Source organism: Ahaetulla prasina, chromosome 2 (genome assembly GCF_028640845.1).
Source record: "Ahaetulla prasina isolate Xishuangbanna chromosome 2, ASM2864084v1, whole genome shotgun sequence".
NCBI classification, from domain to species: Eukaryota; Metazoa; Chordata; class Lepidosauria; order Squamata; family Colubridae; genus Ahaetulla; species Ahaetulla prasina.
Window position 1 is genome coordinate 267692932 of NC_080540.1, and position 27161 is coordinate 267720092.

General features: G+C 35.0%; 1 protein-coding gene across 2 annotated transcripts in view; it reads right to left on the reverse strand.

Annotated features, from left to right (window-relative positions):
* Positions 1–127: 127 nt before the first annotated feature.
* Positions 128–27161, reverse strand: part of ZFYVE16 (zinc finger FYVE-type containing 16) — a 33100-nt gene continuing 6066 nt past the window's right edge. The window contains exons 3-18 of one of the 2 annotated variants that reach the window (XM_058168861.1): positions 24911–27096; positions 24300–24396; positions 19491–19592; positions 17383–17498; positions 15948–16365; positions 14653–14769; positions 13281–13436; positions 9806–10030; positions 9205–9287; positions 8743–8847; positions 7495–7645; positions 6358–6438; positions 5612–5774; positions 4686–4791; positions 3420–3581; positions 128–3325 (exon numbers count right to left, since the gene is read on the reverse strand). In XM_058168861.1, the coding sequence (XP_058024844.1) occupies positions 3161–3325; positions 3420–3581; positions 4686–4791; positions 5612–5774; positions 6358–6438; positions 7495–7645; positions 8743–8847; positions 9205–9287; positions 9806–10030; positions 13281–13436; positions 14653–14769; positions 15948–16365; positions 17383–17498; positions 19491–19592; positions 24300–24396; positions 24911–27096 (4433 nt within the window). In that variant the 3' untranslated portion in view covers positions 128–3160. The remainder of the gene's footprint in view (positions 3326–3419; positions 3582–4685; positions 4792–5611; positions 5775–6357; positions 6439–7494; positions 7646–8742; positions 8848–9204; positions 9288–9805; positions 10031–13280; positions 13437–14652; positions 14770–15947; positions 16366–17382; positions 17499–19490; positions 19593–24299; positions 24397–24910; positions 27097–27161) is intronic. The other variant, XM_058168862.1, reaches the window with a different exon arrangement.

Below are 27161 nucleotides of genomic sequence, written 5' to 3' on the forward strand. Positions count from 1 at the left end.
GAAGACTTGCCATAAAAAAAAGCTGCCGATGCCTTGCCAGAGGCAACAGAAGCCTCTATCTAGAGCCATTTAGCTTTCTTTTCCATCCAACTGTCATATCACAACAAGCCTAAAAAGTATATTCCAATGTAGTGAAGGAACACTTTTATTTAAAGGAAAATACCAAGATTCCTTGTAAAATTAGATATGAAGTTCTTGCAGTTACACATTTTATTATTTATGCTTTTAACACAATCATAAGTTTGCTTTTTTTATTCAGCAAGTTTTTGGTAATATGAAGTAAAATATCACTCCCAATTTTATTGAATAGAAAGAACCATTAAATTAACTGAAACATTAAATTAACTGAAACATTATCTAATTTAAACTAAATTAGTGGATCAGATTTAAGACATCAGTAAGGCATTTGACAAAGTAGCCTAATTCTTGGTAAGTTAGAACAATGTGGGATAGACAATACCCCACTAGATGAATTCACAATTGGCTGATCAACCACACTCAGTGTGTAGTCCTCATTGGAATAATATCTACATTGAGGGAAGAATGTGGTAGAGTACCTCAAAGGTTCTGTCTTGGGCTCAATACTCATTAATGTTTTCTTAAACGATGTGGACAAGGGGATAGAAGGGAAATTCATTATATTTGCAGACACCACACTGGGGGAAATAGCCAACACTTTGGAAGATAAACTCAAGATTCAGAAGAATCTTGGTAGACTTGAGCATTGGGCTGAATCCAACAAAGTGCAGTTCAGTGGTGAGACAAGTAAGATCATGCACTTAAGCACAAACGCAGAGATGCAGAATAGGCAGTGTCTGTCTTAAAAGTAGTTATGTGAGAGGGCTTTAAGAGTCCCAGTGGACCACCAATTAGGAATGAGCAAGCAGCATGTTGCAGCTGCCAAAAATACTAATGCAGTCCAAAACTGTTTCAACTGAAGGATAGTATCAAGATCATGTGAAATGATAGTACCGCTTTATACTGCACTTGTGAGACTACACTTGCAATAGTGCATCTAATACTGCATCTGGCCACCATGATGCAAAAAAGATGCTGAGACCCTAGAAAGAGTACAGAGAAGAGCAACAAAGATAAGGTCTGTCTAGTCTATTCTAACAAAGAGAAGGAATAGGGGTGTTATGAAGCAATCTTCCAGAACTTGAGGGGCTGTTAATAGAGAAGAGGGGGGTCAACCTATTCACCAAAGCACCTGAAAGCAGAACAAGAAATAACGGGTGGAAGATCATTAAAGAGACAGCCAACTGAGTACTAAGGAGAAACATTTTGATAATGACAGCAATTATTCAGAAGTTGTGGGTGCGCCATCACTGGAGATTTTCAAGAAGATATTGGACAACCATTTATTTGCAATCATATAAGGTCTCCTGCTTGAGCAGGGGATTGGGCCCTTCCAACCCTATTATTCTATGTTATTCTAATCAGTGCTATCAAAAGAACTACCAACATTTTCATGAATACCTTTTTAAAAACTTTTAAAAACAGATAAAGAGCTGAAGAAATTTAACTGAACTAAGTGATCTAAATAGAAAAATTAAAATGTTGCTTCTGGATTGTTAAAGCATCATGAGCTTAATTTACAAAATTTTTGATAATCTTTATGTTTATATAGTAATACTTATATTCTAAAATAAAAGCCTGTTATTAATTATTTATAAAAGGATCATCCTCCAGAGAACAAAAAGGTCTTATAACAGAGTAATGCTTGGTGCTATACAAAATTATGTTTTAAGAAGTCATATTTATACATTAAGGATCAATGCGTCAAACATTTAACATTGTCTGCTGCCATCATACATTCAACAGTAGCAGAACAGAGAAACAGATGCATTTAGTCTACAACAAATTTACAATTCTTGATACAAAGGAGTACAATGTTTTCATTACAATGGCCCATGGACTAGTTTTTTGGAGTCTTCTACATTTCTGTGCCTTTAATCTGTAATCGTCAAATATCTGAGCAATAAATTGCCTTTGTAACTGTAGTTCATATACACATCTAATGTCAAGGCATTTAGTTATAATTAGAATATGATATATTTGCCGTTATAGGAATATAAGTATAAATAATTCAAAGACACACCGACATACAATTTTCCATAGTACACAACAAACAGCAACATTATGCAGGCATTATCAAACTTGATTTAGGTTATTTGAACAATAATCTCAATCTTTTTTCTGGTACATAAATGCTTACTTATTGAAAATAAACCATTACAAAAATAAGACTTCTATAAAGAGCCTCAAGTATTTTATGGCAAACTGTTCATGAATATTCAAACTAATACATTGTTCTCCCTGAACATAAACAGGGATACAAGAGGTCTCAAAAAGTAGAGAAAGGAGCATAGACAGGCTTCGTGCCTGATTTACTGCTACAGGATGACTACTTTAAGGGTCATCTGACTTCTTATTCCTTCTTGGAAAATCCAAGAAACAACTGTATATCTGAGCACAGAAGAAAACAACATTATTAAGTATTTAATATAAAAAGTATTAATTTTATGTTCATTAAAGCCATTATAAATATATAACAAAGTCAGCCATTAAAATGGGAACTCTCAAGTTCCAGCAATAATATATACTTTAAAATATACCAATATTAAAAAATTTATAACTTTATAAAATGATCACATCTGTCAAAAACATACTGGTTTCATCATAAAGATAATTATACTTGTAGAAACATTTTCAAGATAGGATAATTATGCCAATATTCTAGTAATTAATAGCTTTTATATCTGAACGATGCAGCAAGAAACTTCTACTCCATTTAAATGTGATTTTTAAAAAATCACACAAAATAGTTAAGAATAATTCACTAGATTTATCATAATATTACAAAGAATATTATCTGTAAAACAGAGATAATTCCTTAATCACACATGCTAACTCTATTCCTTCCTTGCCTTAATCGTATTAAATGTAACATTTCAGAACATGAAGGAAGTGTAGTTTAATTAATTTTCTGTTTAAGTAAAGATGGAAAAACAACTTTTAATTAAATAAAGTTCTCTTAGAAGACTGCTAAATCATTGGCATAAAAACACTTGAATATTTAATTCATAATGTAATGTTAACTGCTTTGGTATTGGTAAATAGAGCAATTCAGTTCATTACATTATAATATACTTGCCAGTTACATTAAAAGAGACTCATTAATGAAAAAAATTAATTCAATTTCCAGTGGTAAGTTTGTAGTATTGGATATCCAGCCATGAATTACTGGAATTAAAGCACTATCCAAATCATTTAAGTAATGCTGTGGAAGAACCCGGCCTCCAGATCCCGCCTGATATTCTACCTAAAAGAAAAAACAAAAAATTACATAGTAATTACTAATTTATTATAAATAATTATAATTAAATTACAGCTACTGCAACATTTTAAAAGCTTACCATATCGGCATCCATGGAGACTCTGAGGCCTATCTTGTTCATTCCACTATTTTTCAGTGTTTTGAGATGCTTTCCAAGTGCAATATAAGAAGCCAATGCAATTTCTTTAGCAAGCTGATGAACACTATCGTGTAGTTCACTAACATTTGACAGATAGAATACCTAAAGTATTAATTTAAAAATTAAAACATTAACAACAGTAGATTTCCCTTCAAAACTAAATAAGATGATACAGCTTCTCTTGAGCAGTGCATTATATGTTCTGATCATTAGAAATAGCCAACCAATAAAGAGATGAGATAAATATATAAACAGAGTGACAACGGCAATAAAGGACCAACATCAGACAAAAACAATTAATTTTCTATAATGAATTGATTTAAGATTCAAAAAAGGAAATTATGAACTTTCTAATTGGCCCTCCTCACCTTGCTCTTTTATGCTACTCTATTTTGGAGCATCTCCAACTTCCATACCACCTCTCCCATCCCCTGATAATCAGACTTAAACTGCTATTAGTATAGTTTTTAAACATATTTATAAGATTAGAAGCCCAGTTACAATTGATAAGGGAGCGGAAAGTAAAGAGGTATTGAGTACCTGGACTTTAAAGAAGGTATATACTAGAGTTGTCAATTTTCATTTTTGTTTAGTATCATTTACCCCTTTTATTTACCATTAAAGGGCTCATATTTAGAATACAGAAATACTGTCTTTCTCAAGAAATCAATGGACAAAAATATTTATAATACAATAATCTTTACAAGAATGAAGGTGACAGAGTCATATGAAGAAACAAATGTGAAAAATCAGAGTAAGGAACATAAATATAGGAGATGTTCAAATTATGAAGCTTTTTCTTCTATTAGCACTATATCAGAATGAATAATGTCAACATTAAAAATGAAAAGTGATTATCTTCATTTATTTACAGGGGGGGGAAATCAGTTTTGCTTGTCATCATCAAAATACCAATGGCTGAAAGTTGTAACTTTTTAGATTTAATGTCCAGGTATTTTGGTGCTTTTTTAGGGGGGAGGGTGGATGTAATTTAACCTTTTTTAGATGAATGATCACTATAATAAAGCCTGAACCAGTTTCCCAAAGAAAACTGTTTAATTTAATGGACAGAAGGAGAGCTGGGAGTGCAAATGAAAGCAGCTGCATGGTTAATTCAGTATTCTTACACATTCAGAGGACATTTAATATTCTACCTAACTTCGTTTAATTTACATAGACTTTTCTTTAAAAGCAGTGTTCACTTACTTCGGTACATTTTACAAGTTTTCCATCCACTTCAAAACATTCTTCTTGAACTATTTTTTCACTCCGCACTCCTTCCATAGATTTCCCATCTATCTGGCTTGTAATTCTATGATGCAAGGTTTAAATTATATTATTAGGCTTAAGCAGGCTGTTCTGATATCCTCAGAACATCAGAAGTTATCTCCAAAAGATCTTACTCCAAGTGTGTCACCCAAGACTTCCCATCTGCCCAACTAAAGCAAACAGGCACCTTTGGACAGCACATATAAGCTGCTGAAGATGAATTTCCACTTTAGTAAAACCGCTAAAGACATTATTTCATACAGGACAAGAAAAGTTAATTGTAAACCACTGCTATATATTACCAAGGAAACCACATGGGTAGATAATATACAGGTCGTCCTTGGTTATTGATAGCCCTATTTAGCAATTGCTTGAAGTTACTGCAGACTGAAAAAGTAACTTTACGACTGTTTCTTGAACTTAGAACTGTTACTTTCCCTGCAGCCATGTATTCAAATTACAACAGTTCGTTTGGTAGACTCTTCAAAGTTAAAATGGCACCGAAAAATGTGACTTATGACCATTTTTCAGTTATGACCTTTGCAGCATCACCATGATCATGTGATCAAAATTCAGATGCTTGGCAGCTGGTTCATATTTATGACGGTTGCATGTGATCACCTTTTACGACCTTCTGACAAACAAAGTCAATGGGAAAGCCAGATTTGCTTAACAACTGCAACAGATCTGATATTGTAAGTCCAGCATGGCCATGTGATCTTTTACTTAACACACTTTTGCACTATTAATAAGTGTTCCAGCCAGTTTCCAAGTATTAGCTATTTTACAAAGAACATTGGCATTTTGCAGAAAAATCCTAACACATATGATACTTCTGCTTAGTAGAATTCACAATAAAATACCTCAGGTTTGTTTTGTCATCATTTTCTATCCAACAAATGTCTACATATTCTCTGAAATCTCCTGAATCCACTTTCCCACATGTAATTCGAAAGTCTTTTTTTTCACTCAGAGCTTGACGCAAGCTCTCCATAGTTTCTGGAGTGATCTGTACCATTATTCCATCTATGAAGAAACACAACCCTTTTAATAAACGTAAAACCCAAGTTATGAATTTTTTTAAACAACTGAAACTGCATTCCTATTGTTGAGATTTACCAGCTGATAGATCACAAGTTTTGGCAAAACTATCACAATGAGGCAGACATCATTTTGATTAATGCCGTTAGCAAAGATTATCAATAAAACATATAAAATGCAGGAGAACTTTTGGCAAAAGAATATTTTTATATCAGTTTAAAGCTTTTAATCCATAGTTAATAGCATTTCAATCACGAAATAAAAGGTTTATATGGTTTAATGTCAGACCCAATTGAACAGATAACATCATCATCAAATTATATTATCATCTTGGGGTGAGGCTGCTTTCTCTCTCTCTCTCTCTCTCTCTCTCTCTCACATACACACACAGACACACAGAAACAAACATAATGTATTTTCTGACCTGCAGTCAGTGTTTTGTTAACATTTTGTCCAGCATTGCCACTTTACATATGTAAAAAGTTCAATTCTGTTTCATTACATTAAATAATGTAATTTATTGCATTTGAACCAATCTTTTGATTCTAATAAACATGATAATCCATACCTTCAACAATACTGGATTTAGCAAGGAATCCAGAAGATGTTTTTAGTGCTCCATTGAACACTACAAAACTTGCACCTGTAACTGAATAAACAGCTTAGATTTAATTGTTCATCCTAACACCAAATAATATAAGCATAATATTGCACATAGAAAGCTACATATGAAATTCTTTCGACTCCTTTAATTCTAGACAAGTGCATCACACTTTGATCATTTCTCCTCAGATTTTGTTGTTAGTTGTGAAGTCGTGTCCGACCCATCGCAAGCCCATGGACAACGTTCCTCCAGGCCTTTCTGTCCTCTATTTAAACTCATGCCTACTGCTTCAGTGACTCCATCCAGCCACCTCATTCTGTCATCCCCTTCTTCTTTTGCCCTCAATCTTTCCCAGCATTAGGCTCTTCTCCAGTGAGTCCTTCCTTCTCATTAGGTGGCCAAAGTATTTCAGTTTCATCTTCAGGATCTGGCCTTCTAAAGAGCAGTCAGGGTTGATCTCCTCTAGAACTGACTTATTTGTTTGCCTTGCAGTCCAAGGGACTCGCAGGAGTCTTCTCCAGCACCAGAGTTCAAAGGCCTCAATTCTTTGGCGCTCAGCCTTTCTTATGGTCCAACCTTCACAGCCATACATTGCAACTGGGAAAACCTAGAGATTATGCCTATGTAATTCAGAGTAAGTAACAAATGCCACTAAGTTAACTTTTCTGAACATGACGACAGCTGAGACAGACAGGAAATGATTTGCATGCAAAAAAGTCTACAAACTATAACATTCAGCAGCTATTCTTTTAATCTACTGCAAATCCAGAAAAGAAATGTTGACCCCAAATAACTCATTATACAACATCTTAATATCATCAGCATTAAGTAAAATTTTGATGCTGAAGTTTCAAAGCTAATAAATACAATTTAAGATCAAGAAAACTTTTTCCAAGATAATCCACATGTATATTTAGTATAAGAATACTTATACTATAAGTATAATTATACTTATAATTATAATAAGTATAATTATAATAAGATAATAACTTTTATAATATATTGGGTATAGATATTTCTTTTCTTTGATTTTTTTTAATGAGTCATACCACATCAGAAATTAGAAAACAGGAGCTCAACATTGTACAGCATGATACTTACTTTTCCTAGGATGTCCAGTGGCACTGTTCGCTTGTGTTTGATATATTCCATCCTCATTTTGTACACAAACTAAGTGGGAATCAGCTTGAGAATTAAAACCTGCTCCAATGCTAATGACATGTTCATTAGAAGTATTTATTACTTTCATTACCTAGAAGACCAAAATATATTATATTTTAATGTTATGTTATGTTATATTATGTTATATCATAATATATTGCTATGCTATGGTATACTATGCTATACTATACTATACTAGTTGCAATATCATGAATATTTATTGTTACTTTTCCTTATTGAACATGCACAAGATTAAACTCAAAATATTGATATGGTAATATTCACTTACATGTAACAATTTCAATCAAATAACCTTTTCGTCAGACTCATCCAGTGACCCTTTTTTAGCACACCAGAATTCCTCCAAAAAACTAATGCTGCTACTTCTCTCTTGTACAATATTGATTAGTGCCTACACTGCAAATCCCTTTACTCCAGACTTGCTGTTATTAGAAGCATTATTTGGTTTCCTAATATTTGGGAAAATATTATTAATAAAACAAAAATAATATAGACTAGATTTTTCTCCAGTATTATGAAGCACTCTTTACATTTTCACTTAAATAAAATGTGTATTATCAAATACAAAGTTTACAATATTTTTGAAAGTAGAATAGTTATTTGGCTAATAATTTACTACATTTTATTTTATCTATTCTCAAAGGAGTCAGGACAACGAGTCATCATGCTCATCTATCCAAACACCCTGAAAAAATATCACCTAGTCAGAATATGAGCCTATATTCTATCTATTCAGAAAAAGCAGGAAATGCTAAAAAGAAAACAAAGTTTTTACAGAAATCTCTGGTATGTCTCCACTGGACCATAAACTTGCCTCAAGTTCAAGAATAAATGTTCATAAGTATTGTAACAGGAGTCATGCCATTTAGCAATTTAATTTTTCACTGCAAAAGAACAACCCATTTCAAATTCTATATATCCATAGAGCTGCTGATTCTTACATCTAGTATTAAATCGTTAATAGAAACTATACTTTTATTTATTTATTTATTTATTTAATTTTGTCATAACAATATACACAAGCATAACACAAAAGATTATATAATATATAAACATATATATGAGGAGAAACAAGGTAGTATAAGCGCATATATATATAGGGGAAGAAACAATAGGACAGGAACGGTAGGCACGTTTGTGCTCTTATGCACGCCCCTTACTACTTACCTCATTATATTTCTTCAGAGGTATTTTAATGTAACTTCTACCCATTTCCATATGAATAAATAAATTATCTATTGTATGTAATGTATATTGATAGTTTCTAAGGTCCTGCAATGCAATAAAAATAGATTAATCTAGTTTTTTAATTTTGAACCATGTCAGTAATTTATTACTACTGTTCATAATATAAAAAATAGTATTAATTTTTATATTATGAACAGTGGTAATGAATTATCTGCAAAATAAGATTAATTGTAATAAACTGGATAGTTTCATAGCAATGAACTACAGAGTTCTAAGAATATCCTCTTTATTAACTCCATTTCATTTTTTTCTTTCATGAATTTACTGATAGTTTCTATAATTGTATTTCACTGATATTTAAGCAGTATTAGAATGTTTGTAAAAGCTTAATCTATTTTCTTACAGTGCTCTTTTGCTATAGAAGCAATAGCATATACTTACAACAAGTAAATCCATGACTGTATGGCCTATTTTTCCAAATAGTGGCTTTCTGTGTCTGATACTTGTCAATGGAGTTGGATATACTAAGAAATAAAAAAACAAGAAATGCCTAGAGTTTACTGATTCTCTTTGAAAGTTTAAACAAAAGACTCAGTATTTGCATTTAAAATGGACTAAATTGAATGTATAATATTTAAACACCAGCCTTAAATGCATCACAGCAAATAAAGTCCTTTGGAAAAAAATGCTTAATAGAAATATTCTTTTCAATAATACAGTGAGTATAATGGCAGAAAGTGACACTATAATGCCCAAACCCTTTAATATTCTTTTGAAATGGGAAAGCCTGAGTAACATAAAATTTAAACTGTGGATAGTATGACATATTATTTTCAGTCTCTGGTCTAGTAGCAAGAAAGAAATGATTATACCACCATAACCAAAATGACCAATGAAATGGATAAGTCCTTCGGACTAAGAGAAAGTATAAACTTCAGATTAACCCTCACAATTTATCTTTCTATGAATATTCAATAGATTCAATATTGAATTCAATAAATAAATTCAATAGTTTCAATATTTAAAATTGAAATAAACTTACCCCCAAATTCAGCTCCTAATCTCAACATCAGGCGAATAGGAAAAACTTTTGCCCAAGGTACTTCCTGTTTATGAATAAGAATGCCACATAAAAAGGGATTTGAAGGAAGCATGAGATCATCTAACTTCTGAAAAGTGGGTGTAATGAACAGAAATCCACCATGCTCTTTGCTTCCCAAAAAGTCTTCAGTGAATGTAATATTTTCTAAATTTCCAATACATTTTCCTGAGAACAAAAGAACACATGAAATCAAAGGTGTAACAAAAAGAGATGGAACTGAACCAAATTTCTGATGCAAAAAAGAAATAAACAGATGGCTCTTTGAAAGACATTTTTTAATCTAATAATGGAGAATATCTGTAATTTGGGGTTTTAATGAGAGCTCCTTAGTGCTCTCTGAGATTGGTTGTTTTCTTGCAGACATTTTGTTACCCAAAAATTTTGTTTATCTATTTGAAATTATGAAGAATCTGTTCCTGTTGTGCTATCAGCTGATTCAAGACAAGAAATACACATCTCGGGTGCTCTCAAGTATGACCTTTAGTACAGGTAGTACTCGATGTACAATAGAGTCAGTTCAAAGTTATAATACCAAAAAAAGTGACTTATGACCATTTTTTACACTTACAAGTATTGGAACATTCTCATGATCATGTGATCAAAATCTGGACACTTGGCAACTGACTCATATTTATGATGATTATAGTATCCCGGGATCATGTGATTCCATTTTGCAACCTTCTGACAAGCAAAGTCAATGGGGAAGCCAGATTCATTTAATAAACATGTTACTAACTTAAAAACTTCAATGATTTACTTAACAACTGTGGCACGAAAAGTCATAAAATGGGGCAAAACTCACTTAACAACTGTCTCAGCAAAATTTCTTAGGAACAGAAATTTTGGGCTCAATTGCGATCGTAAGTCAAGGACTACGTGTACATAGCAAGACAAGAGTGACATTACATCAGGAGGAAGAGATTTTTTTCCCATTCCCTTAAATCCAAGCCTCAAAAAGCAGTTATTTAAGTTTAGTGTTACTCTAACGCAGTGCTTCTCAATTATTTTCTGTCATGCCCCCCTAGGAAGAAGAAAACATTTTTCGCGCCCCCTGCGCAACTGTAAATAGTATCAATAGCTTGTTATGACAGTGTTTGCCGAGGTCAAACGCGCCCCCCTTTATGGAGCCCCGCGCCCCCCCTGGGGGGCGCGCCCCACTATTTGAGAAGCACTGCTCTAACGAGACTGCCAGACCCACAATCTAACCATCATATTTGTACTAGTTGCAATTTCAGGATAATCCCACTAGAATGTCTTGCAATAGACTAGACTAGTCTACACTAGAACTAGACTAGACTAGAATTGTTTATTGGCCAAGTGTGATTGGACACACAAGGAATTTGTCTTGGTGCATATGCTCTCAGTGTACATAAAAGAAAAGATACCTTCATCAAGGTACAATACTTAATGATAGTCATAGGCTGCAAATAAGCAATCAGGAAGTTTAACCAAGTGGTGATCGGGATGCAAGTTACTGTTGTTTGGTATTGGATAACATGGAAGAGGGTCCTCAGCCATGTAGGAACTACACTAGAATATTCATGGATTCGAGTGCTTTCCCCCATTATCGTTGACTGTGATTCAGGTAGGATAGAACCACAGCATGGCACCCAAACTGCCATCTGTTGCAAGTAACAAAATAACAGAGTTGGAAGGGGCCTTGGAGGTCTTCTACTCCAACCCTCTATTCAAGTAGGAAACACTATATCATTTCAGACAAATGGTTGTCCAATCTCTTCTTAAAAATCTCCAGTGTTGGAGCACCTACAACTTCTGGAGCCAAGTCACTGCACTGATGAATTGTTCTGTCAAAAAATCTCTCGTCAGTTTTAGGTTGGATCTCTCCTTGATTACTTTCCATCCATGGCATCCCACCTTCAGGTGCTCTGGAGAATAGGTTGACCCATTCTTCTTTGTAGTAGCTCCTTAGTAGCCCAGAAAAATACCAGCAATGAGGCCACAGGTCTAAAAGGACCTACTTATCCCCTCTACGTCCCAGAAAGGCCATCCACCAGAGTGATCAATGCCATTTCTGTCCATAACTGGCCTTAACCATGACTGGAAAGATCAAAATAATCTGTTTCTTTAAGATTCTCTGCAGTTGATTTATTACCAACTTTTCAACAATCTTTCCCTTTGGTCACGGAAATTTCTTTAGAAAAGGATAAATTATTACCTCCTTGGAAGCAGGCAGTATTATTTATTGGTTGGTTGGTTGGTTTGCCTTCCATAGAGTTAGCATGTGTGATTGAGGAATTATCTCTGTTTTACAGATAACTTTAATATTCTTTGCAATTATTGGTAAATCTAGTGAATTATTCTTAACTATTTTGGGTGATTTAAAAGAAAATCACATTTAAGTAGAGTAGACGTTTCTTGTTGCATAGTTAAGTTCAGATATAAAAGTTGTTAATTACTAGAATATTGGCATAATTATCCTATCTTGAAGATGTTTCTACAAGTATAATTATCTTTATGATGAAACCAGTATGTTTTTGCCAGATGTGATCATTTTATAAAGTAATACATTTTTAATAATGGTATATTTTAAAGTATATATATTGCTGAAACTTGAGAGTTCCCATTTTAATGGTTGATTTTGGATTGGATTTTCTCTTGATGTCCGCAGTTCTCAATATTCTCAGTATCATTATGTTATTTTGGGTCCAGAGGAGCTGCCTTCTTTTCCTCAATATAGTTTAATACTTTGCTGACATCCAAAATAGTTTTAAATAATATCACAGGAACTACAGTGAATGTATACAAATTATCTATGGGCAGAAGGGGTGGGATTATGCCTAGCTTCTGAGGACCAGGCCATAAATTTTCGGCCCACTGAATTTTGGGAATTTACTGAGGTTCCCCCTGACCTGGCCAATATCTACATAGAAGACAAGCAGATGAGTTATGGATCAGCAACATTTCTAGGTACAATAATTTAGAAAGACAATAAATTTGATTAATGCCGCATGAATACTAGTATACACTGGTGATCAATGTCAGGCAAATCAACTCATTAAATAAAAAATCTAAAATGTTACTCAGCTTCTTCTAATATCTAACACATACCCAATAAGATTTGTTTATGGGGATAAGAGGTTATGCTTAAATATGGAAACTCCTATAAATAAGTAGGGATAAAGTGACTAAAGCTATTTCTGAATATACAATTATATAGGAAAACTGATTTTCATAAAAGCAACAATCTAGTGTCATCTACAATTTTCAAATTTATTTTAAAAAATTATAATTAAAAAGTGCTGAGTCAGCATCCTCTCCCATAAATTTGCAATGAATGAATTAAACCTCTCTCTGTGCATATAATAAGAGAAACGGACCAAATTAAATACAGATTTAAAATAGTAAGCATTCATTCTAATACATACTGTATTAGAAGTGTAGTTAAACTTCATACCTTTCATGGCATCTTTATATATGTTGATAAATAAGTGGAATATTTCTTTAGGAATATCACTTTCATCTGATAAACAATGTAACAGTATGATAATTTCAGCTTGTCCCAAACCATGCATTCCATTGGTGGAGAAATACCAGCATTTTTCTGAATTATCTAAATGACAAAAAAAAAAGCATTGAGCCTTTTTATCTTTTTAAAATACAGGTAGTCCTTGACTTACCACAGTTTGTTTAGTGAGTGTTCAAAGTTACAACGGTACTGAAAAAAGTGATTTATGATAATATTTTACACTTATGACTATTGCAGCATCTCCATGGTCATGTGATTTACACTCGGATGCTTGACAACTGACTCACATTTATGTGTCCCGGAGTCATGTGATCCACTTTTGCAATTTTCTAACAAGCAAAATCAATGGGGAAAACAGATTCACTCAACAATTGTGTTATTAATTTAACAACTGCAGTGATTCACTTAACAAATGTGGCAAGAAAAGTTGTCAAATGTGGCAATACTCACTTAACCAATTTTTTACTTAGCAACATAAATTTTGGGCTCAATTGTGGTCATAAATTGAAGACTACCTGTACAAAAAAATTGAACTTTTTTTATCTTTTGCAATATATCCATAGACCAATTCCAACCTAATCCAAAAATATAATCTGGCACAGAACTGTTACTGTCTCGATGCATAAATTTATTTGTATTGGAAAGAGCTCTGCCAGAACACATTATCACTTCCAGAAGTGAAATCATAACGGTCCCAACCCTCTATTGGTTTCAATGACAGGGAAAGTAATTACTTAAGTCAGCGTAATTTGACTCCTAGCCCTTATTTGAAATTGAGAAACTATAATCCAATGGTTCCAAAGTTAACCTTCTCCATTTACATGTAAAGAATCTTACTCAGGGATCATTCCCTAGCTAACATACTGAAAGAAACCTTCCAAATCTAGAAATACAATGGAGTACCTTGTAGAGCCAATAGCTATTCTTTATCCCATTGTGGTGAAGTTATTAAATTACATAAACCTTATTAAAAATGTTAAACATATTATAATGAAATGAAACAAACTTTAGATTACTGTATCTAAAATTTTTATTTGGATTTGATATACTTGATTTTCATACCACTATCTTTCCATTCAATTTAGCCTAATAAAAAATTGCAAGGGGTGAAATCTTGCACTAATACTTGATTTTATACAAAATATTAACCTCCTATTTTATATCAATTAAGTCAATTAATTATAAGATAGAAATAATTGGAATTAAAAAAAAATAGAACTGACCAGTCAATGTTTATTGTTCAGAGTTCACATTTGCAACTATAATTATATTTTACAAGGTTTTATACGCTAATACTTACAAGATAGTATCTTGACATTCACTAATAAGTTTGCATTTAGAATGAATGTCAATGGATTAAATTCTTCAAGCAATAAGGTAACTTGCTCATTAGAAGGATGTTCTTCTACTAAGGATTCTGAAGAAAATATGAAACAGTAAAAAGAGAGATAATTGCAATGTTGAATTTTGGGGAAAAAATCTTTAATAACAAATTACATTGAGGCAACTGATGCTTGGGATGTAATCCAAATTAATAAAGTGTGAATGAACTAAAGTTAGATCAAATTAATATTTTAATATTTCCTCTGTTCTGAACCTTTTAAAACATAGATACTGTATATAAATTCCTATTTCAGTGTTGGCAATGGTAAACATATACCATTGCCTCTTGAAGTTTACAATTTGTATGACCAGTGAACACATTTATTTTAACTTAGCTAAAATTAAATATATTTGCAAAAAACTTTTATATGCAACAACAACCTTAAGTGTGATGGCCTAATTCATAAGATTCTATTAGGTTACACCGAGGCTTGTGACCATGAATAAGATTTCCTTTAACAATATCAATGCATAAATTTATTTGTATTGGAAAGATATTAATCCTGAATCCAATTCAGTTGCTCTTTAGCAACTAATGCAGTAGTGTTCAATTAGCATCACATTTCTCATTTAGTTGCTTAGCTGCTCCACTTAAACTAGCAATTACACTTTGAATTACTGCACAATCTTTAAGATAGCTTCAGGTATACTGCAATAACCATGAAACTGGTAAGATATGGATAAATAGGAAGTCCTCAACTTTTGAAGTCAAGCATGTACCAGTCACTGTGCATGTTAGAGATAGTTCTGGATTAGCACCATCAAAAAAAGAACAACTTTATGCAGAACATGCCTATCCCATAGCATCTCATTTTGCCCGTTTTGTATTTCAATACCCTAATCTAGTAGAAATGTATAATGACATCCAAATTTGTCTTTTTGTTTCATTATAACAAAAAAAAATTTCTGCACAATAGCAGAATCAAACTAATTAATTTTAGTTCAAACCCAATTTCTAAACTCAAATCCTTAGCTTAGAATTGGTATATGTAAACCTTTCTGTATTTCGTATTACAGATTTACATTAAATGTATATTATTAGTATCACCACTTTGATTTTCCTCAGAAAGTAGTATAATATAAAAGCAAAATAAATTAATAATGGTTTATTTATATGATTTATTTTATAATGTTACACTTCTAAAGTGCAAAAAATTTGAACGGGCAAGAAGCAATCCTACTTTTCATAACACCTTAAAAGCAAGACATTACCTTTACCTTTTTCTCCTCTTGCAAGCAGAAGAGGTGGAAATCCATCACCAGGAATAAGGCTGACCGCCTTACCAACACAGTTTTCAATATAACAAAGCATCCTATAATCTAATATACTAGTAGGGGTATCACTTGCTTGATCAGTTGCAGCAGGAAGAGGTGCCTTTGCTAGTTCAGAAACAGTAGGAACTTCAGTAACAGCTGTGGTCACAAAGTCAGAGTCACACAGCACTTCAGTTTGTGCAATGGGCAGACAGTCAGTATCATGTGATAAGTCAAGCTGCTCATTACTAGGCAATATTTCTTCCTGTGGAACAGAAGTGGAACCCCTTGCAATCCCAGGTTGTTCAGTTATATGCATTTCATCTTTTGACTTGGTATCAGTTGCAGAGACAGTTTCATTTGTTGGGCTTCCAACCTATGACAAAAGTTTTTCCGTTAGATCTGACATGCATCTGAGCTCAAAATAGCAAAATTTGTAGCAATACTTTAACTTTGGGTTGAGAGAGCTTTTGTCAGGAAAACAAATGAATAAAGAGATTAATAAAACAAAATCAGGCAGCATTCTCACACATACCCAGAAAAATTAAATGAAGTGAAGCAGAAACTATTACTTTATTTATTTATTTGCTTTATATAACTGCCCATCTTACTTGTATGTGATTCTGGGCAGTCTTATTTTTATATTAAAAATAATATAAAAAATAACAATACATAGAAGCTGGACATAATCTAAACAGTCATGTATACATCTAGCCTAAGTAGGGTTCACAGAATCAAGCACACAGCTCAATTTTCAAGGCCCTAAGAAAGGCCAACAGAGGGCATTGATCTAATCTTAGACACCATGATGTTCCATATTAGAAGATTCTCCTTCTGGGCCCAGCCAGTCAAGATTACCTAGCTGACGATAGCCAGGGCATGCCCTTTTTGCCAGATCAGAGAATGGGTAGAAATAATTGGGGAAAGACCATCTGTAAATAACACAGTACTAAGCCATGAAGGGATATAAAGGTGACAACCAGCACCTTGAATTGCATCTGAAAGCATACCAGAAGTGAATGCAGTTCATGGATCACATATAGCAAATAACTGACTCCAATAACTGCGTGCATGCTGCATTTTGCACCAGCTGAAACTTCTGAATACTCCTCAAGGGCAGTCCCATGTAAAATGCATTGCAGTGGTTCAATCTGGAAGTCGCATGGGAATGAGTGACTTTAAGCAAGGCCCGCCAATCTAGAAACTGCACAACTGACATAATGCCCTAAGCTATGCAAAGGTGCTCCCAGCCAAAGCTGCCACCTTCTCTATTTGAGCAGTATATTTTCTGTATTAAAAAGACAAAACAGACTTTTTTTGCATGACACATCTATCTATCTAGCTAATTGTATTCAGAACCTAAAATGATTACTTCAGATAAAGTAGGGCTTACAGGTTCCTGTGGGAATCGCCTGGCTCCAGATGACAATTTTGTTGTGTCTGCAACTTCTCCATTAGGTAAAATTCCATCTGCAAACCAAACTCTTCTCTGGTCTTTAGGGAGCAATCCTGTAGAAGAAACAAATGAGTACACCACAGATACTTGTTTCACTAATACCAAAGTCACCTCCCTCTCTTCCCCATAGAAAAATTAATTTAGAATCTACATGATGGTACTGAAATCTAAGCAGATATAAACAAAATGTGATGAATATCATGGTACCCCACTGGATTTCTGCAACTAATAATGTCAAGCAACTCCTGTATAATATTTTATATACAATTTGAGGAGGGAAATGGATATGCAAATAGAAGAATTTCAAAGGAGCTAGAAGAGTTTACTTCTCAACACTAACTTATATAAGCTCCTTTTTCATTTTTCCCATTTCAGGTATAGAAGTGTTATTTTAGAGCAGGGGTAGTCAACCTTTTTATACCTACCACCCACTTTTGCATCTCTGTTAGTAGTAAAATTTTCTAACTGCCCAACGGTTCCACATTAATGCGTCATGTATCTTTGTCTGCACATGCCTCTCACGCATCGTGGATTGGGTCTGGGGGGGGGCACCGGCTACCAACTCTTCTTGTCTGTTACAGCTGGGTGGTGTGGGGGGAGATACGCAAGCTATTCTGGGACAAGGCTCTTTTGTTTGTGGTCGCACTATAGCGCCATTTAGTTTCACTTACGTAATGTGAACTAAACTTATGCACGGGCGATACAAATAGTATATTTTCAGAAATTTAAATTGTCACGGGGAATTTTATGAAAACCTAATGAAAATGTTTTTAAATGCTATGAAATTTTTTAAAAAAGTCAATTAAATTAAGAAAAAGGAAAGTATCAGACAAAACCCCTATCACCCACCATGAAAGCTGGAACGCCCACTAGTGGGCAGTAAGGACCAGATTGACTACCACTGTTTTAGAGGTATTGAATAATCCCTTAGGGGAAATTCCATTCTCCACTAACAAGTATCACAAGTTGTATGCTGAGCAAAAAATAATCACCCTAAAACAAATGAAAAAATTACATACAAACAATACAGTCTGCAGGTTTATTGTGCAACAATATCTACCGTGTTTCTCCAAAAAGACGACCCACCTTGAAAAGAAGCCCTATCACGTTATTGAGCGCATGCAATCAAATTAAACCCCACCTACAAAATTAGGACTAATTAAGACCCCACCAACCACGGGGTGCAGGGAGTGGGGTGAGGCACACAGATAAAAAATAAGCTAGGGTGGGGATGGGGGGTGATGGAGCTGCCCTACTTACCAGGCCTCCCACACCCTGGCACCTGTATCGCCGCCTTCTTCGACTGCTTGCCGCTACTCACATGCATTGCCCTGATTTCTGTTTTGCTTTCAGATGCCTGCCGGTATGTGTTATCTGCAACTGATAACAGTCCGGAGCTCTATTATCGGCTGCAGAGGGGTTTCCGGAAGGCATCTGCAGCCGATAACAAAGCTCCAGATCGATCTGGAGCTCTGTTATTGGCTGCAGATGCCATCCGGCAGGCATCTGAAGGTGAAATGGAGGCCGGGGTGATGCATGCGAATGGCAGCAAGCGGCCGCAGAAGAAGTGGGCCAGCAGTGGGCTCCTGCTGGGCAGGGCTATTGGTGCCACCAGCACAAGATGAGTCAATAATTAGAACTCTCCAAAAAGAAGGCCTAGCCATTTTTTCGGGGTCAAAAGAAAATAAGACCCAGCCTTCTTTTTGGAGAAACACGGTAGGAATGCTTGGGCAGTAAATGAAGTGTACTTTGGGTGATTTCTTTAATTGATATGGCTATCAATTAAATTGTGTAGCCTCTAGATGTTGAATTATAACTCCCATCATTGTGACCCATCTTTATTAAGCAGTGCAGTGCATCCAATTAAAATAAAAATCTGGATGGCTGCTCATGGCCCATTTCTGGTTTTTTTTTCTTACTTAACCATTCCTCTTTATTATTTATTTACATACAGTATATCTCATATTTCTAAACCACTGATGGGTGGTTGAAAGTGGCTCTGGGTGGTGAAATAAAGCTATATAATAACATAGAATAAGAAGTACCAGATGTCTGGGTTTCATGCAGAGATGGAACAGCTGAAGATTCAGACAATACAGAATTAGATGCTGGACCAGTTGGGGTCATCATTTTTTCTAATGCCTGTGCTAATGAACAAAATTTAAGTTTAAGTGTCAAAACTATATACAAGAAATATTTCACAAATGTCTGCTCGGGAGGCAATATTCATATGCCTAATAGTAATCAAGGTGAGTTCAGGATATATTATGTACAATTTTGTTTTAACAAATCCTGCAATGTTTGAGATTTTTATATATAATTTTTAACATAATTTTGTTTTATAAAACATTCAATCTAAGTTTTTAACAAAATACGTTAAGTCTTACGTTCTTTCTTGGAAAGTTATTTAAGATAATAATGACATTCCATAATCATTCATACTTCTCATCCATGACTTTTAAAAGGTCACATTTAAATTGCAGAATTAGTCAGGACTATTCCTGCAACCTTATTTGAAGAAAACCAACCTTCTTTCGGTTATTCTTGGTCCTGTGACATCTAGCTGGACTGAACTATTATACTGCATTATACATAGGTCTTATTTTAAGAACAGTTGAAAAATGTTAACTGAATGTAGCTTCCGCAGGGAATGGGGCAATATGAAATTTGACAACTAGATTAATCAAATTGATATTCTTGAAAGAGCACCTTTATCTCTAAGATCTTCATGCATCCTGAGATGCTACTTATTTGGTCCATTTTAATATCATTTAGGCTGATGGCCACAAGGCAAAAATCTCTTTGGCAATAAACACAGAGGCCCCACCATTGTACAACACAAAATGGTTCTAAACATCCATTTACTTACTGTTGCTTTCTTTTAAATATGTTTTTGAACTATTCTGTAGATGATATTTACAATATATGTAACTATATTGTAGCTATATATAACTATTATGCAAAGTATATTTATCCTTCCATTTTCACACAGAAGAAAAAACCTGTGGGATAAGTCAGACTAAAAGAGAGTCACTGACCCTAAAAAAAAGTGGTTGTAGCCATAATCAAATTATCTGGTTCTAGTTCAACACTGTAATCAATATACAACAATTGGTTTTGTTATTATATTTTGTACAAAAATGAAATTGGAAATAACTATTGTTTATTTTGAAGAAGACAAGATTTTTTTACTGAATGTGAGCTGCTTTAGTATTTACTGGCTTAAAAAACTTTTTAAAAGCTTTATTTTTTTACATATTACAAGTATATGTGTATCAAAACAGCTCTGAGTTTTATCCTACTTTTTATTTTTTTAAAATAAATAAAAGCATTTGTGGAATGCACATATTTATAGGTTACTAAAAATGCTATAGCTATAGACAATTAGAAACAATGTTAATGAATATATATCTGCACCACACTGTGTCACACTGATAACTTGGGTGTGGGAACTCATTTGAGTAGAACATGCACAAATCCCATTCACTGCTGCTATAAACATAAAAACTACGATTATACAGATGTAGTACAATCTTAATTATAGCTTATCACTGAAATGGAATACCAAAAAGTGTATTGATACATTTAAACTCTTTTTCTCCAGGAAGACAACAGCAACTGCAGAATGAATAATCTGTTCTTTCCTGGAAAAAATTCCTACAATATCCATTAGCCATTGCCAGTATAAGAATGAATAATGCATTAATTAGAGGATACCAAGTATGGATCTCCCATACATACATCTATATAATATCATTCAGTGTAATATCTGAGCGCTCTCTTTGATAGTAAGGTAAACCTTAGTTTGTGATACGCGATTCTAGTTGCTTATTAGATTGTCTCCTTTTCTGCATTTTATTGATATGGCATGCTTCCATGGCTGTCTGGATATACAACTGGAAAGGTTCATATATTCAAGCTTCTTATCTAAAATTGTCATCTGAATTGTTCTGTAAGATTTATATTCTCTTTCTGTTCAGGGGGCAAAAGATGGGATACACAGTGAACTCCCCTCCCATTTTCCCACAACAAAAACCCATCTAGTAGATTATGCTAGATAATCTAGCATAGCCTCCAGGACTTTGTCAACTTCCGGACCTCTGAACCTTCCGCCGCGAGCTTAAAACATATCTATTCATCTGCGCAGGACTGGATTAGATTTTAAATTTATACGGGTTTTAATGGGTTTTATTATTTATATTGTTCTTTTTTAATTATTTGGCTGTGTAGAATAAGTTTTTTAATTGATATTTTATTCTGTATTTATATGTACCTTTTTATTTGGCTGTGAACCGCCCTGAGTCCCTAGGGAGATAGGGCGGTATACAAATACGATAAATAAATAAATAAAATAAATAAATGCTAAAAGAGAGTGACTAGCTGTAAGTCAACAAATAAACTTCTAAGGATGGAGTAAAAAGCTGAGTCTTCCTAATGTACCACTATACCACACTATCCCTCATGGTTATCATGCTTTGCACAAAAATGAGATAATTATCACTTATTTTGAAGAAGACTATACGTGTAGTCCTTGAGTTACAACCCCAATTGTGATTGGAATTTCTAATACTACGTGAAGCAGTAATTAAGCAAAACACCCCGTAATCATTCCGTGCCTAGGGACAGCAATCGCAGCAATTCTAGTTGCAGTCATTAGGACAGGACCAAAGGGTCATCAGGTGAGGATTCATGTGATCATAACTTGTGATTCCCTGCCAGTTTCCCCATTGACTTTGTTTGTAAAAAGTCAGGTGGGAAAGTCGCAAATGGCAATCATGTCTCCCATCTACCAACAACTCCCACCCCAATCCAAGCCATTTCCAAATTGGTGCCTCTGAGCCCCAAGCCTCTATTCCTCCAAGGCCAAGGACACTGCAGGCGATCACTGGGCCAGAAGAAGTCAGTTTATTTCTCCTGCCCTGCGTGAACCATTTTATCTTGTTCTCCAATCTCTTTCCTTTTGGGCATCCTGCACAATATGGCCAAGACATTACCATATCCTACTGCCAACTGCCTGACGCTACTGCTCTCAGTAGGCCTTTCTCTCTGCCCTCTTCTTCAGAGCCATCATCTTCTTGCTCAGCATCAACTCCCCACCTATCTCCTGTGCTCACTGATGCCAGCCATCCTCTAGCTCCACAGCACTGGAGTTATTCATGCTAGGCTTGCCCCATTCGTTGCTGCCATCACCGAACCCAGTTCCAACAGTTCCTCCTATAAAGCATGAAGCTGGCTGGCATCAATAAACCCAGTTTAGGAGAGGCAAAACAAGGCTGAGAAAAAAGGAAGAGGAAGAAAAAGATGATGATGGCACCAAAAAGGAAGACAGGAAGAAAGGTCTGTGAGTAGGCGATGGCAGACTATAGTGGCATCTCCATCTCAGCCTTGATGTTCAGAGCAGCCAAAAGGACAGAGGATGGGTGAGGGAGAGCTGAAGTGGAAGTAGTTTACACAGGCCTGGAAATTGGGGCTATAAGACGCTGTGATGGTCATAAATGTATGGGCAATTGCCAATTGCCTGAATTTTTTCACATGACTGTGGGGATAGTGCACTGGCTGAAACTGCTAGGATTGATCAGAAGTTCATTTTTTTCAATACCAGCCAGTGGAGGTATTCAGCCGGTTCGCGCGAACCATTGGTGGAAATTTGGCTAAGGTCACCAAACCGATAGCGATGGCTGGCTGGCCACGTCCCTGAACTGGTCCCCCGGTCGCCACTTGTTTGCCTTGCCCAACATGTTCATTGCCACCATGTTCTTCACGCACGCGCATCCCATTGCCTTGCAAGTCCAATGGGATGCACATGCGCGAAGAACATGGCACCGATGGCAGCAGCTTTTTCCGTGACCTCTGGTCCTTTCTGGTGGCCGGTAGCCAGCTGCTGCAGCAACAAAGTGGCTCTCAAAGAGGCGATGGCTCGGAGGCTCCTTTGCCAGCCGCTTTCCAGAGCAGCGGCTGGCTGGGGGCTGCCAAAAACTCCAGTCAGCTTGCCTTCCGGACTCTGGACCAGCCGCCACAGAAGATAAGCAGCTCAAACAAAGAGGCAGTGGTGGGGGAGGAAGCGGGGCTAGGGCCAGGGCCGCTAAAGGAGGGGAAACAGGGGTGACTGATGAAGGGAGGGTGGTGGTATATAGGTGGAAATTCCAAAAGTTTTCCTACCTTTTCCTGCGGGCATGGCTAGGTGGGGGAGGGTCATGTGACTGAGTGGGCATGAGCATGAGAGACATCAAGTTGGCCATGCCCACTCAATCACATGCCCAATCACCGCCCTGAGTCCTTCGGGAGATAGGGCGGTATACAAATATGATTAATAAATAAATAAATAAATTAGCCACACCCACTGAACCGGTAGTGAAAATTTTTGAAACTCATCACTGGTACCAGCATAACTTAGAATAGTCTCTGAATGATGACTATAAACCAAGGACTACCTATGGCCCAATCACAATGTATATAATACATATTGAAGACTATTCCTTTGCTTAATTTTATTGGAATATTATATATATTACTTTTCAGGTGCATATTCTAATTTCTGATTGCACTTTGTTTAAAACTTTTGTGCAAGTATGGAACTGATTAGCCTTACACAATAACTAAAAAGATAAGTAAGCATTGTCCAATCAAGTGAAATAGTAATTATGACCAACAAATTAATCATTACATTCAAATAATTTTAAATGATGCTCCCTTCTCAAATAGAATATATGGAAACAGCCACTAAAGGGTTTCATATTTATTTCATCTTAAATATTTCACATCATGATGTTCACATTGGGAATACTTGTTCCAACATTCAAAAATTACTCTAGTTACTGTTTTGTTTCTTTTAATTTTCTACAACTGCATTTTACCTTTGTTAATGGACTCATAGCAGCTTATACAGACTCTTGCTTCTTTATCCAGATATTGGAGTTTGCATTTTCGATTGCAACAGGGAGCACAAAAAATCTAGATTTAGCACAAAAAGTGCATTAAGATTTTATAAGTATATGGATGGATATATTTTGATGTAGAAAAGGTTAAGATCACATTCTAATTAGAAAAATCATAAACTAGAGGAATAAAGGCATCAGACAACTACAATATTTATAATTTAGTACCAGCAGAGACAAAACTCAGACAGTTTCAATAAATTACTTTAGCATAAAATTATCTTAAAGAAATCAATAAATATGGGCTTTAGAAAAATCACAAAGCTTATAAAAATTAGCAAAGTGTATGTTTTAGCCAACATCCAGAAACATTTTCAATAAATCAGACCAAAAAGTTTACATGCCGATTAAACTTGATTTTAATGACATAAAGAAAAACTATTAGTAAAGAGAAATATTTTTTGCAGGCCAAAGAACAAAAAAAAAAAAAAGAAAAGAAAGAAAAAGAAAGAAACCCATCCCTTTTCCTCAGCTATAAATGGAGAATGATAAAGATGATCAATCAAGAAAATATGGTTTAGTTTACTTACTTTCCCACAGGCACGACAGTGGTGTCTTCTTTTTGTAAATGTGAATTTGGCTTGACAATTCATGCACTTTGATGCTTCTAAGTCAGGAAGCCAGGATGGCTGCTTCTCTCCCAAGGATATAGCTCGTCCCACTACTTTCCTTGGTTCTGAAACCATAGGTAAGACATTTTCTTTCATGATTCCCAAGCATCTTTGTCCATCAACATTATTATGGCTACCATCCGATTCAGGAGACATTTTACCATCTGGGACAAAGGTATTTGAGTCTGTGGAATTTATCATTTGAGGTTCGCTTCCAGGTGTATTTTTACTGCTAAACTCAGAAGGGATTGGGGCTTTTGGTTGAAGGTTTAGCAGCTGCTTTGGTCTTGCTCCTCCACTGTGCACTGTTGGATGGCCATTTAATGAATCTGAAACTTCACTTCCAATCTCAATTGCATTATCTATAGTCTCTTGTTGAACCTGCTGAGTGCATTTTTTCACTAGGATCCCTAAACTAGATTCTGGAATACTAATAAAATTATTTTCATTACAGGCTTTTGCTTTCTTAAATTCCAATTCTGCTTGTATGCTGTCTCTATTGATATTCAGATTGCTTATATCCAGTAAATTGTCATTTATTACATCAGATTCCAAAAGTCCACTGCTAGTGTCTTCTTTCAGAGGCTTTGCATTATTTGCTTCAAGACAATGTTCAGACAAAAAGGCATCAAGCTCACTATCACTAATGAGCATGTTGCTTCCAATAATGTCTTCTTCTAAAGCTAGATCAACAAAAGGTCTTTCATCAACATCAATAGGCCAAACACTGCTGCACATTTTGGTATCTTTAGCCAAAAAAGGACTAGTAGTCACAATAGAATCCTGCTGTTGGAAAGGTTTACGCTTACTAGAAACAACACTCTCTCTACTTATTAAGGAAAATTTATCTATCTCACATTCATTGGTTTGGTTTAGACTGCTCTCCTTTTCTAAAGTTTCTGTTTTTCCAAAAGAATCGCCTTCTGCAAAGCTATTTTCACTGTGCAGAGCTATGTCTCTAATGCCATCTTCTTTCTGAGTAATCTTTCCATTTGGGTCATCAGTATTAACTAATGATGTACATATAGAAACTGCAAGTGGAAGACAGGATAGTGAAGTCTGTATGTCTTCAGAGATCTCTGGTACTGAAACTGTATTTAAAGTTGTATCAGTATATTGCTGTGCATTACAAAACTTGTCAGTTGTGCTATGTTCTTTATTCAAAGCTAGCACATTTTCTGTCTGAAGAGCAGAATCACATAAAGGTTTTTTGTTACACATTACATTGGGATTATTCACTTCATGGATCTTTGGCAAATGCAATGTTTCTGATTCATTTATGTCTTCTGAAATGCCTTGTTTGTCACTCGCATCATGTATCATTTGACTTTTTGAACTATTTTCATCCACTAGTGCCTCACAAGGCAGCTTTTCACATGTTGATTCATCTTTGGATCCAAGTACAGCTGAAAGATGAATTACTGAAGCTGATACTCCATCAGTTCCTATCACTTGTTCTTTCTGGTCAGGTATTTTATTATTTTTCAAACATTTTGCTTTTTCTTGATCTTCACTAGAGTCTGTTATATTTGGTTCAAAAGGAGTGTCTGTCTTTAATTCCAACTGATTAAGTTCTCCTGCTGCATTATTTTGTATTTTGTACAGTGTTTCATTAATCTGTTGCTGTGTACCAGAATTAGAAATGTGATCATCAACCACTGAATTATTAGCTTTTGTTGACAATAGTGCTAAATCAAAGCCATCAATTGAAAGACCGTACTGAGACTCATCTGGCTGCAATTTTTGAATGCATCCTAAATTATTTTTTATCTGGTTCAAGCCACCCGTGTCACTGATAAGATCACAGACTGGTATACTGCATCCCTTCAAGCAAGATGACTGATTTTTATCTGAAGAATCACCACCCACCATGGACAGAAGATCTAAACCAGTAACATTTTTCTCATTCTGGTCAGAGTTCAATTGTTCAAAACTTGCTACTTTTGTAGTTTGAGAAGATAATGAGCATACATTTGATGTAGCACAACTGGCATTTTCTTCCACATTTGGCTCAAAGGATTTTGGCTGCTGGCAAGATGAATCTGACAAAACTAAGTGTTGCTCAGAATTACAAAGATTTATAGTGCTGTTGTTTTCAAGTTCATCTAAAAAAAGAAGAAGTATATCATAAGAAATTTCACCATACACTTGCTACATGCACTGTTCTCTC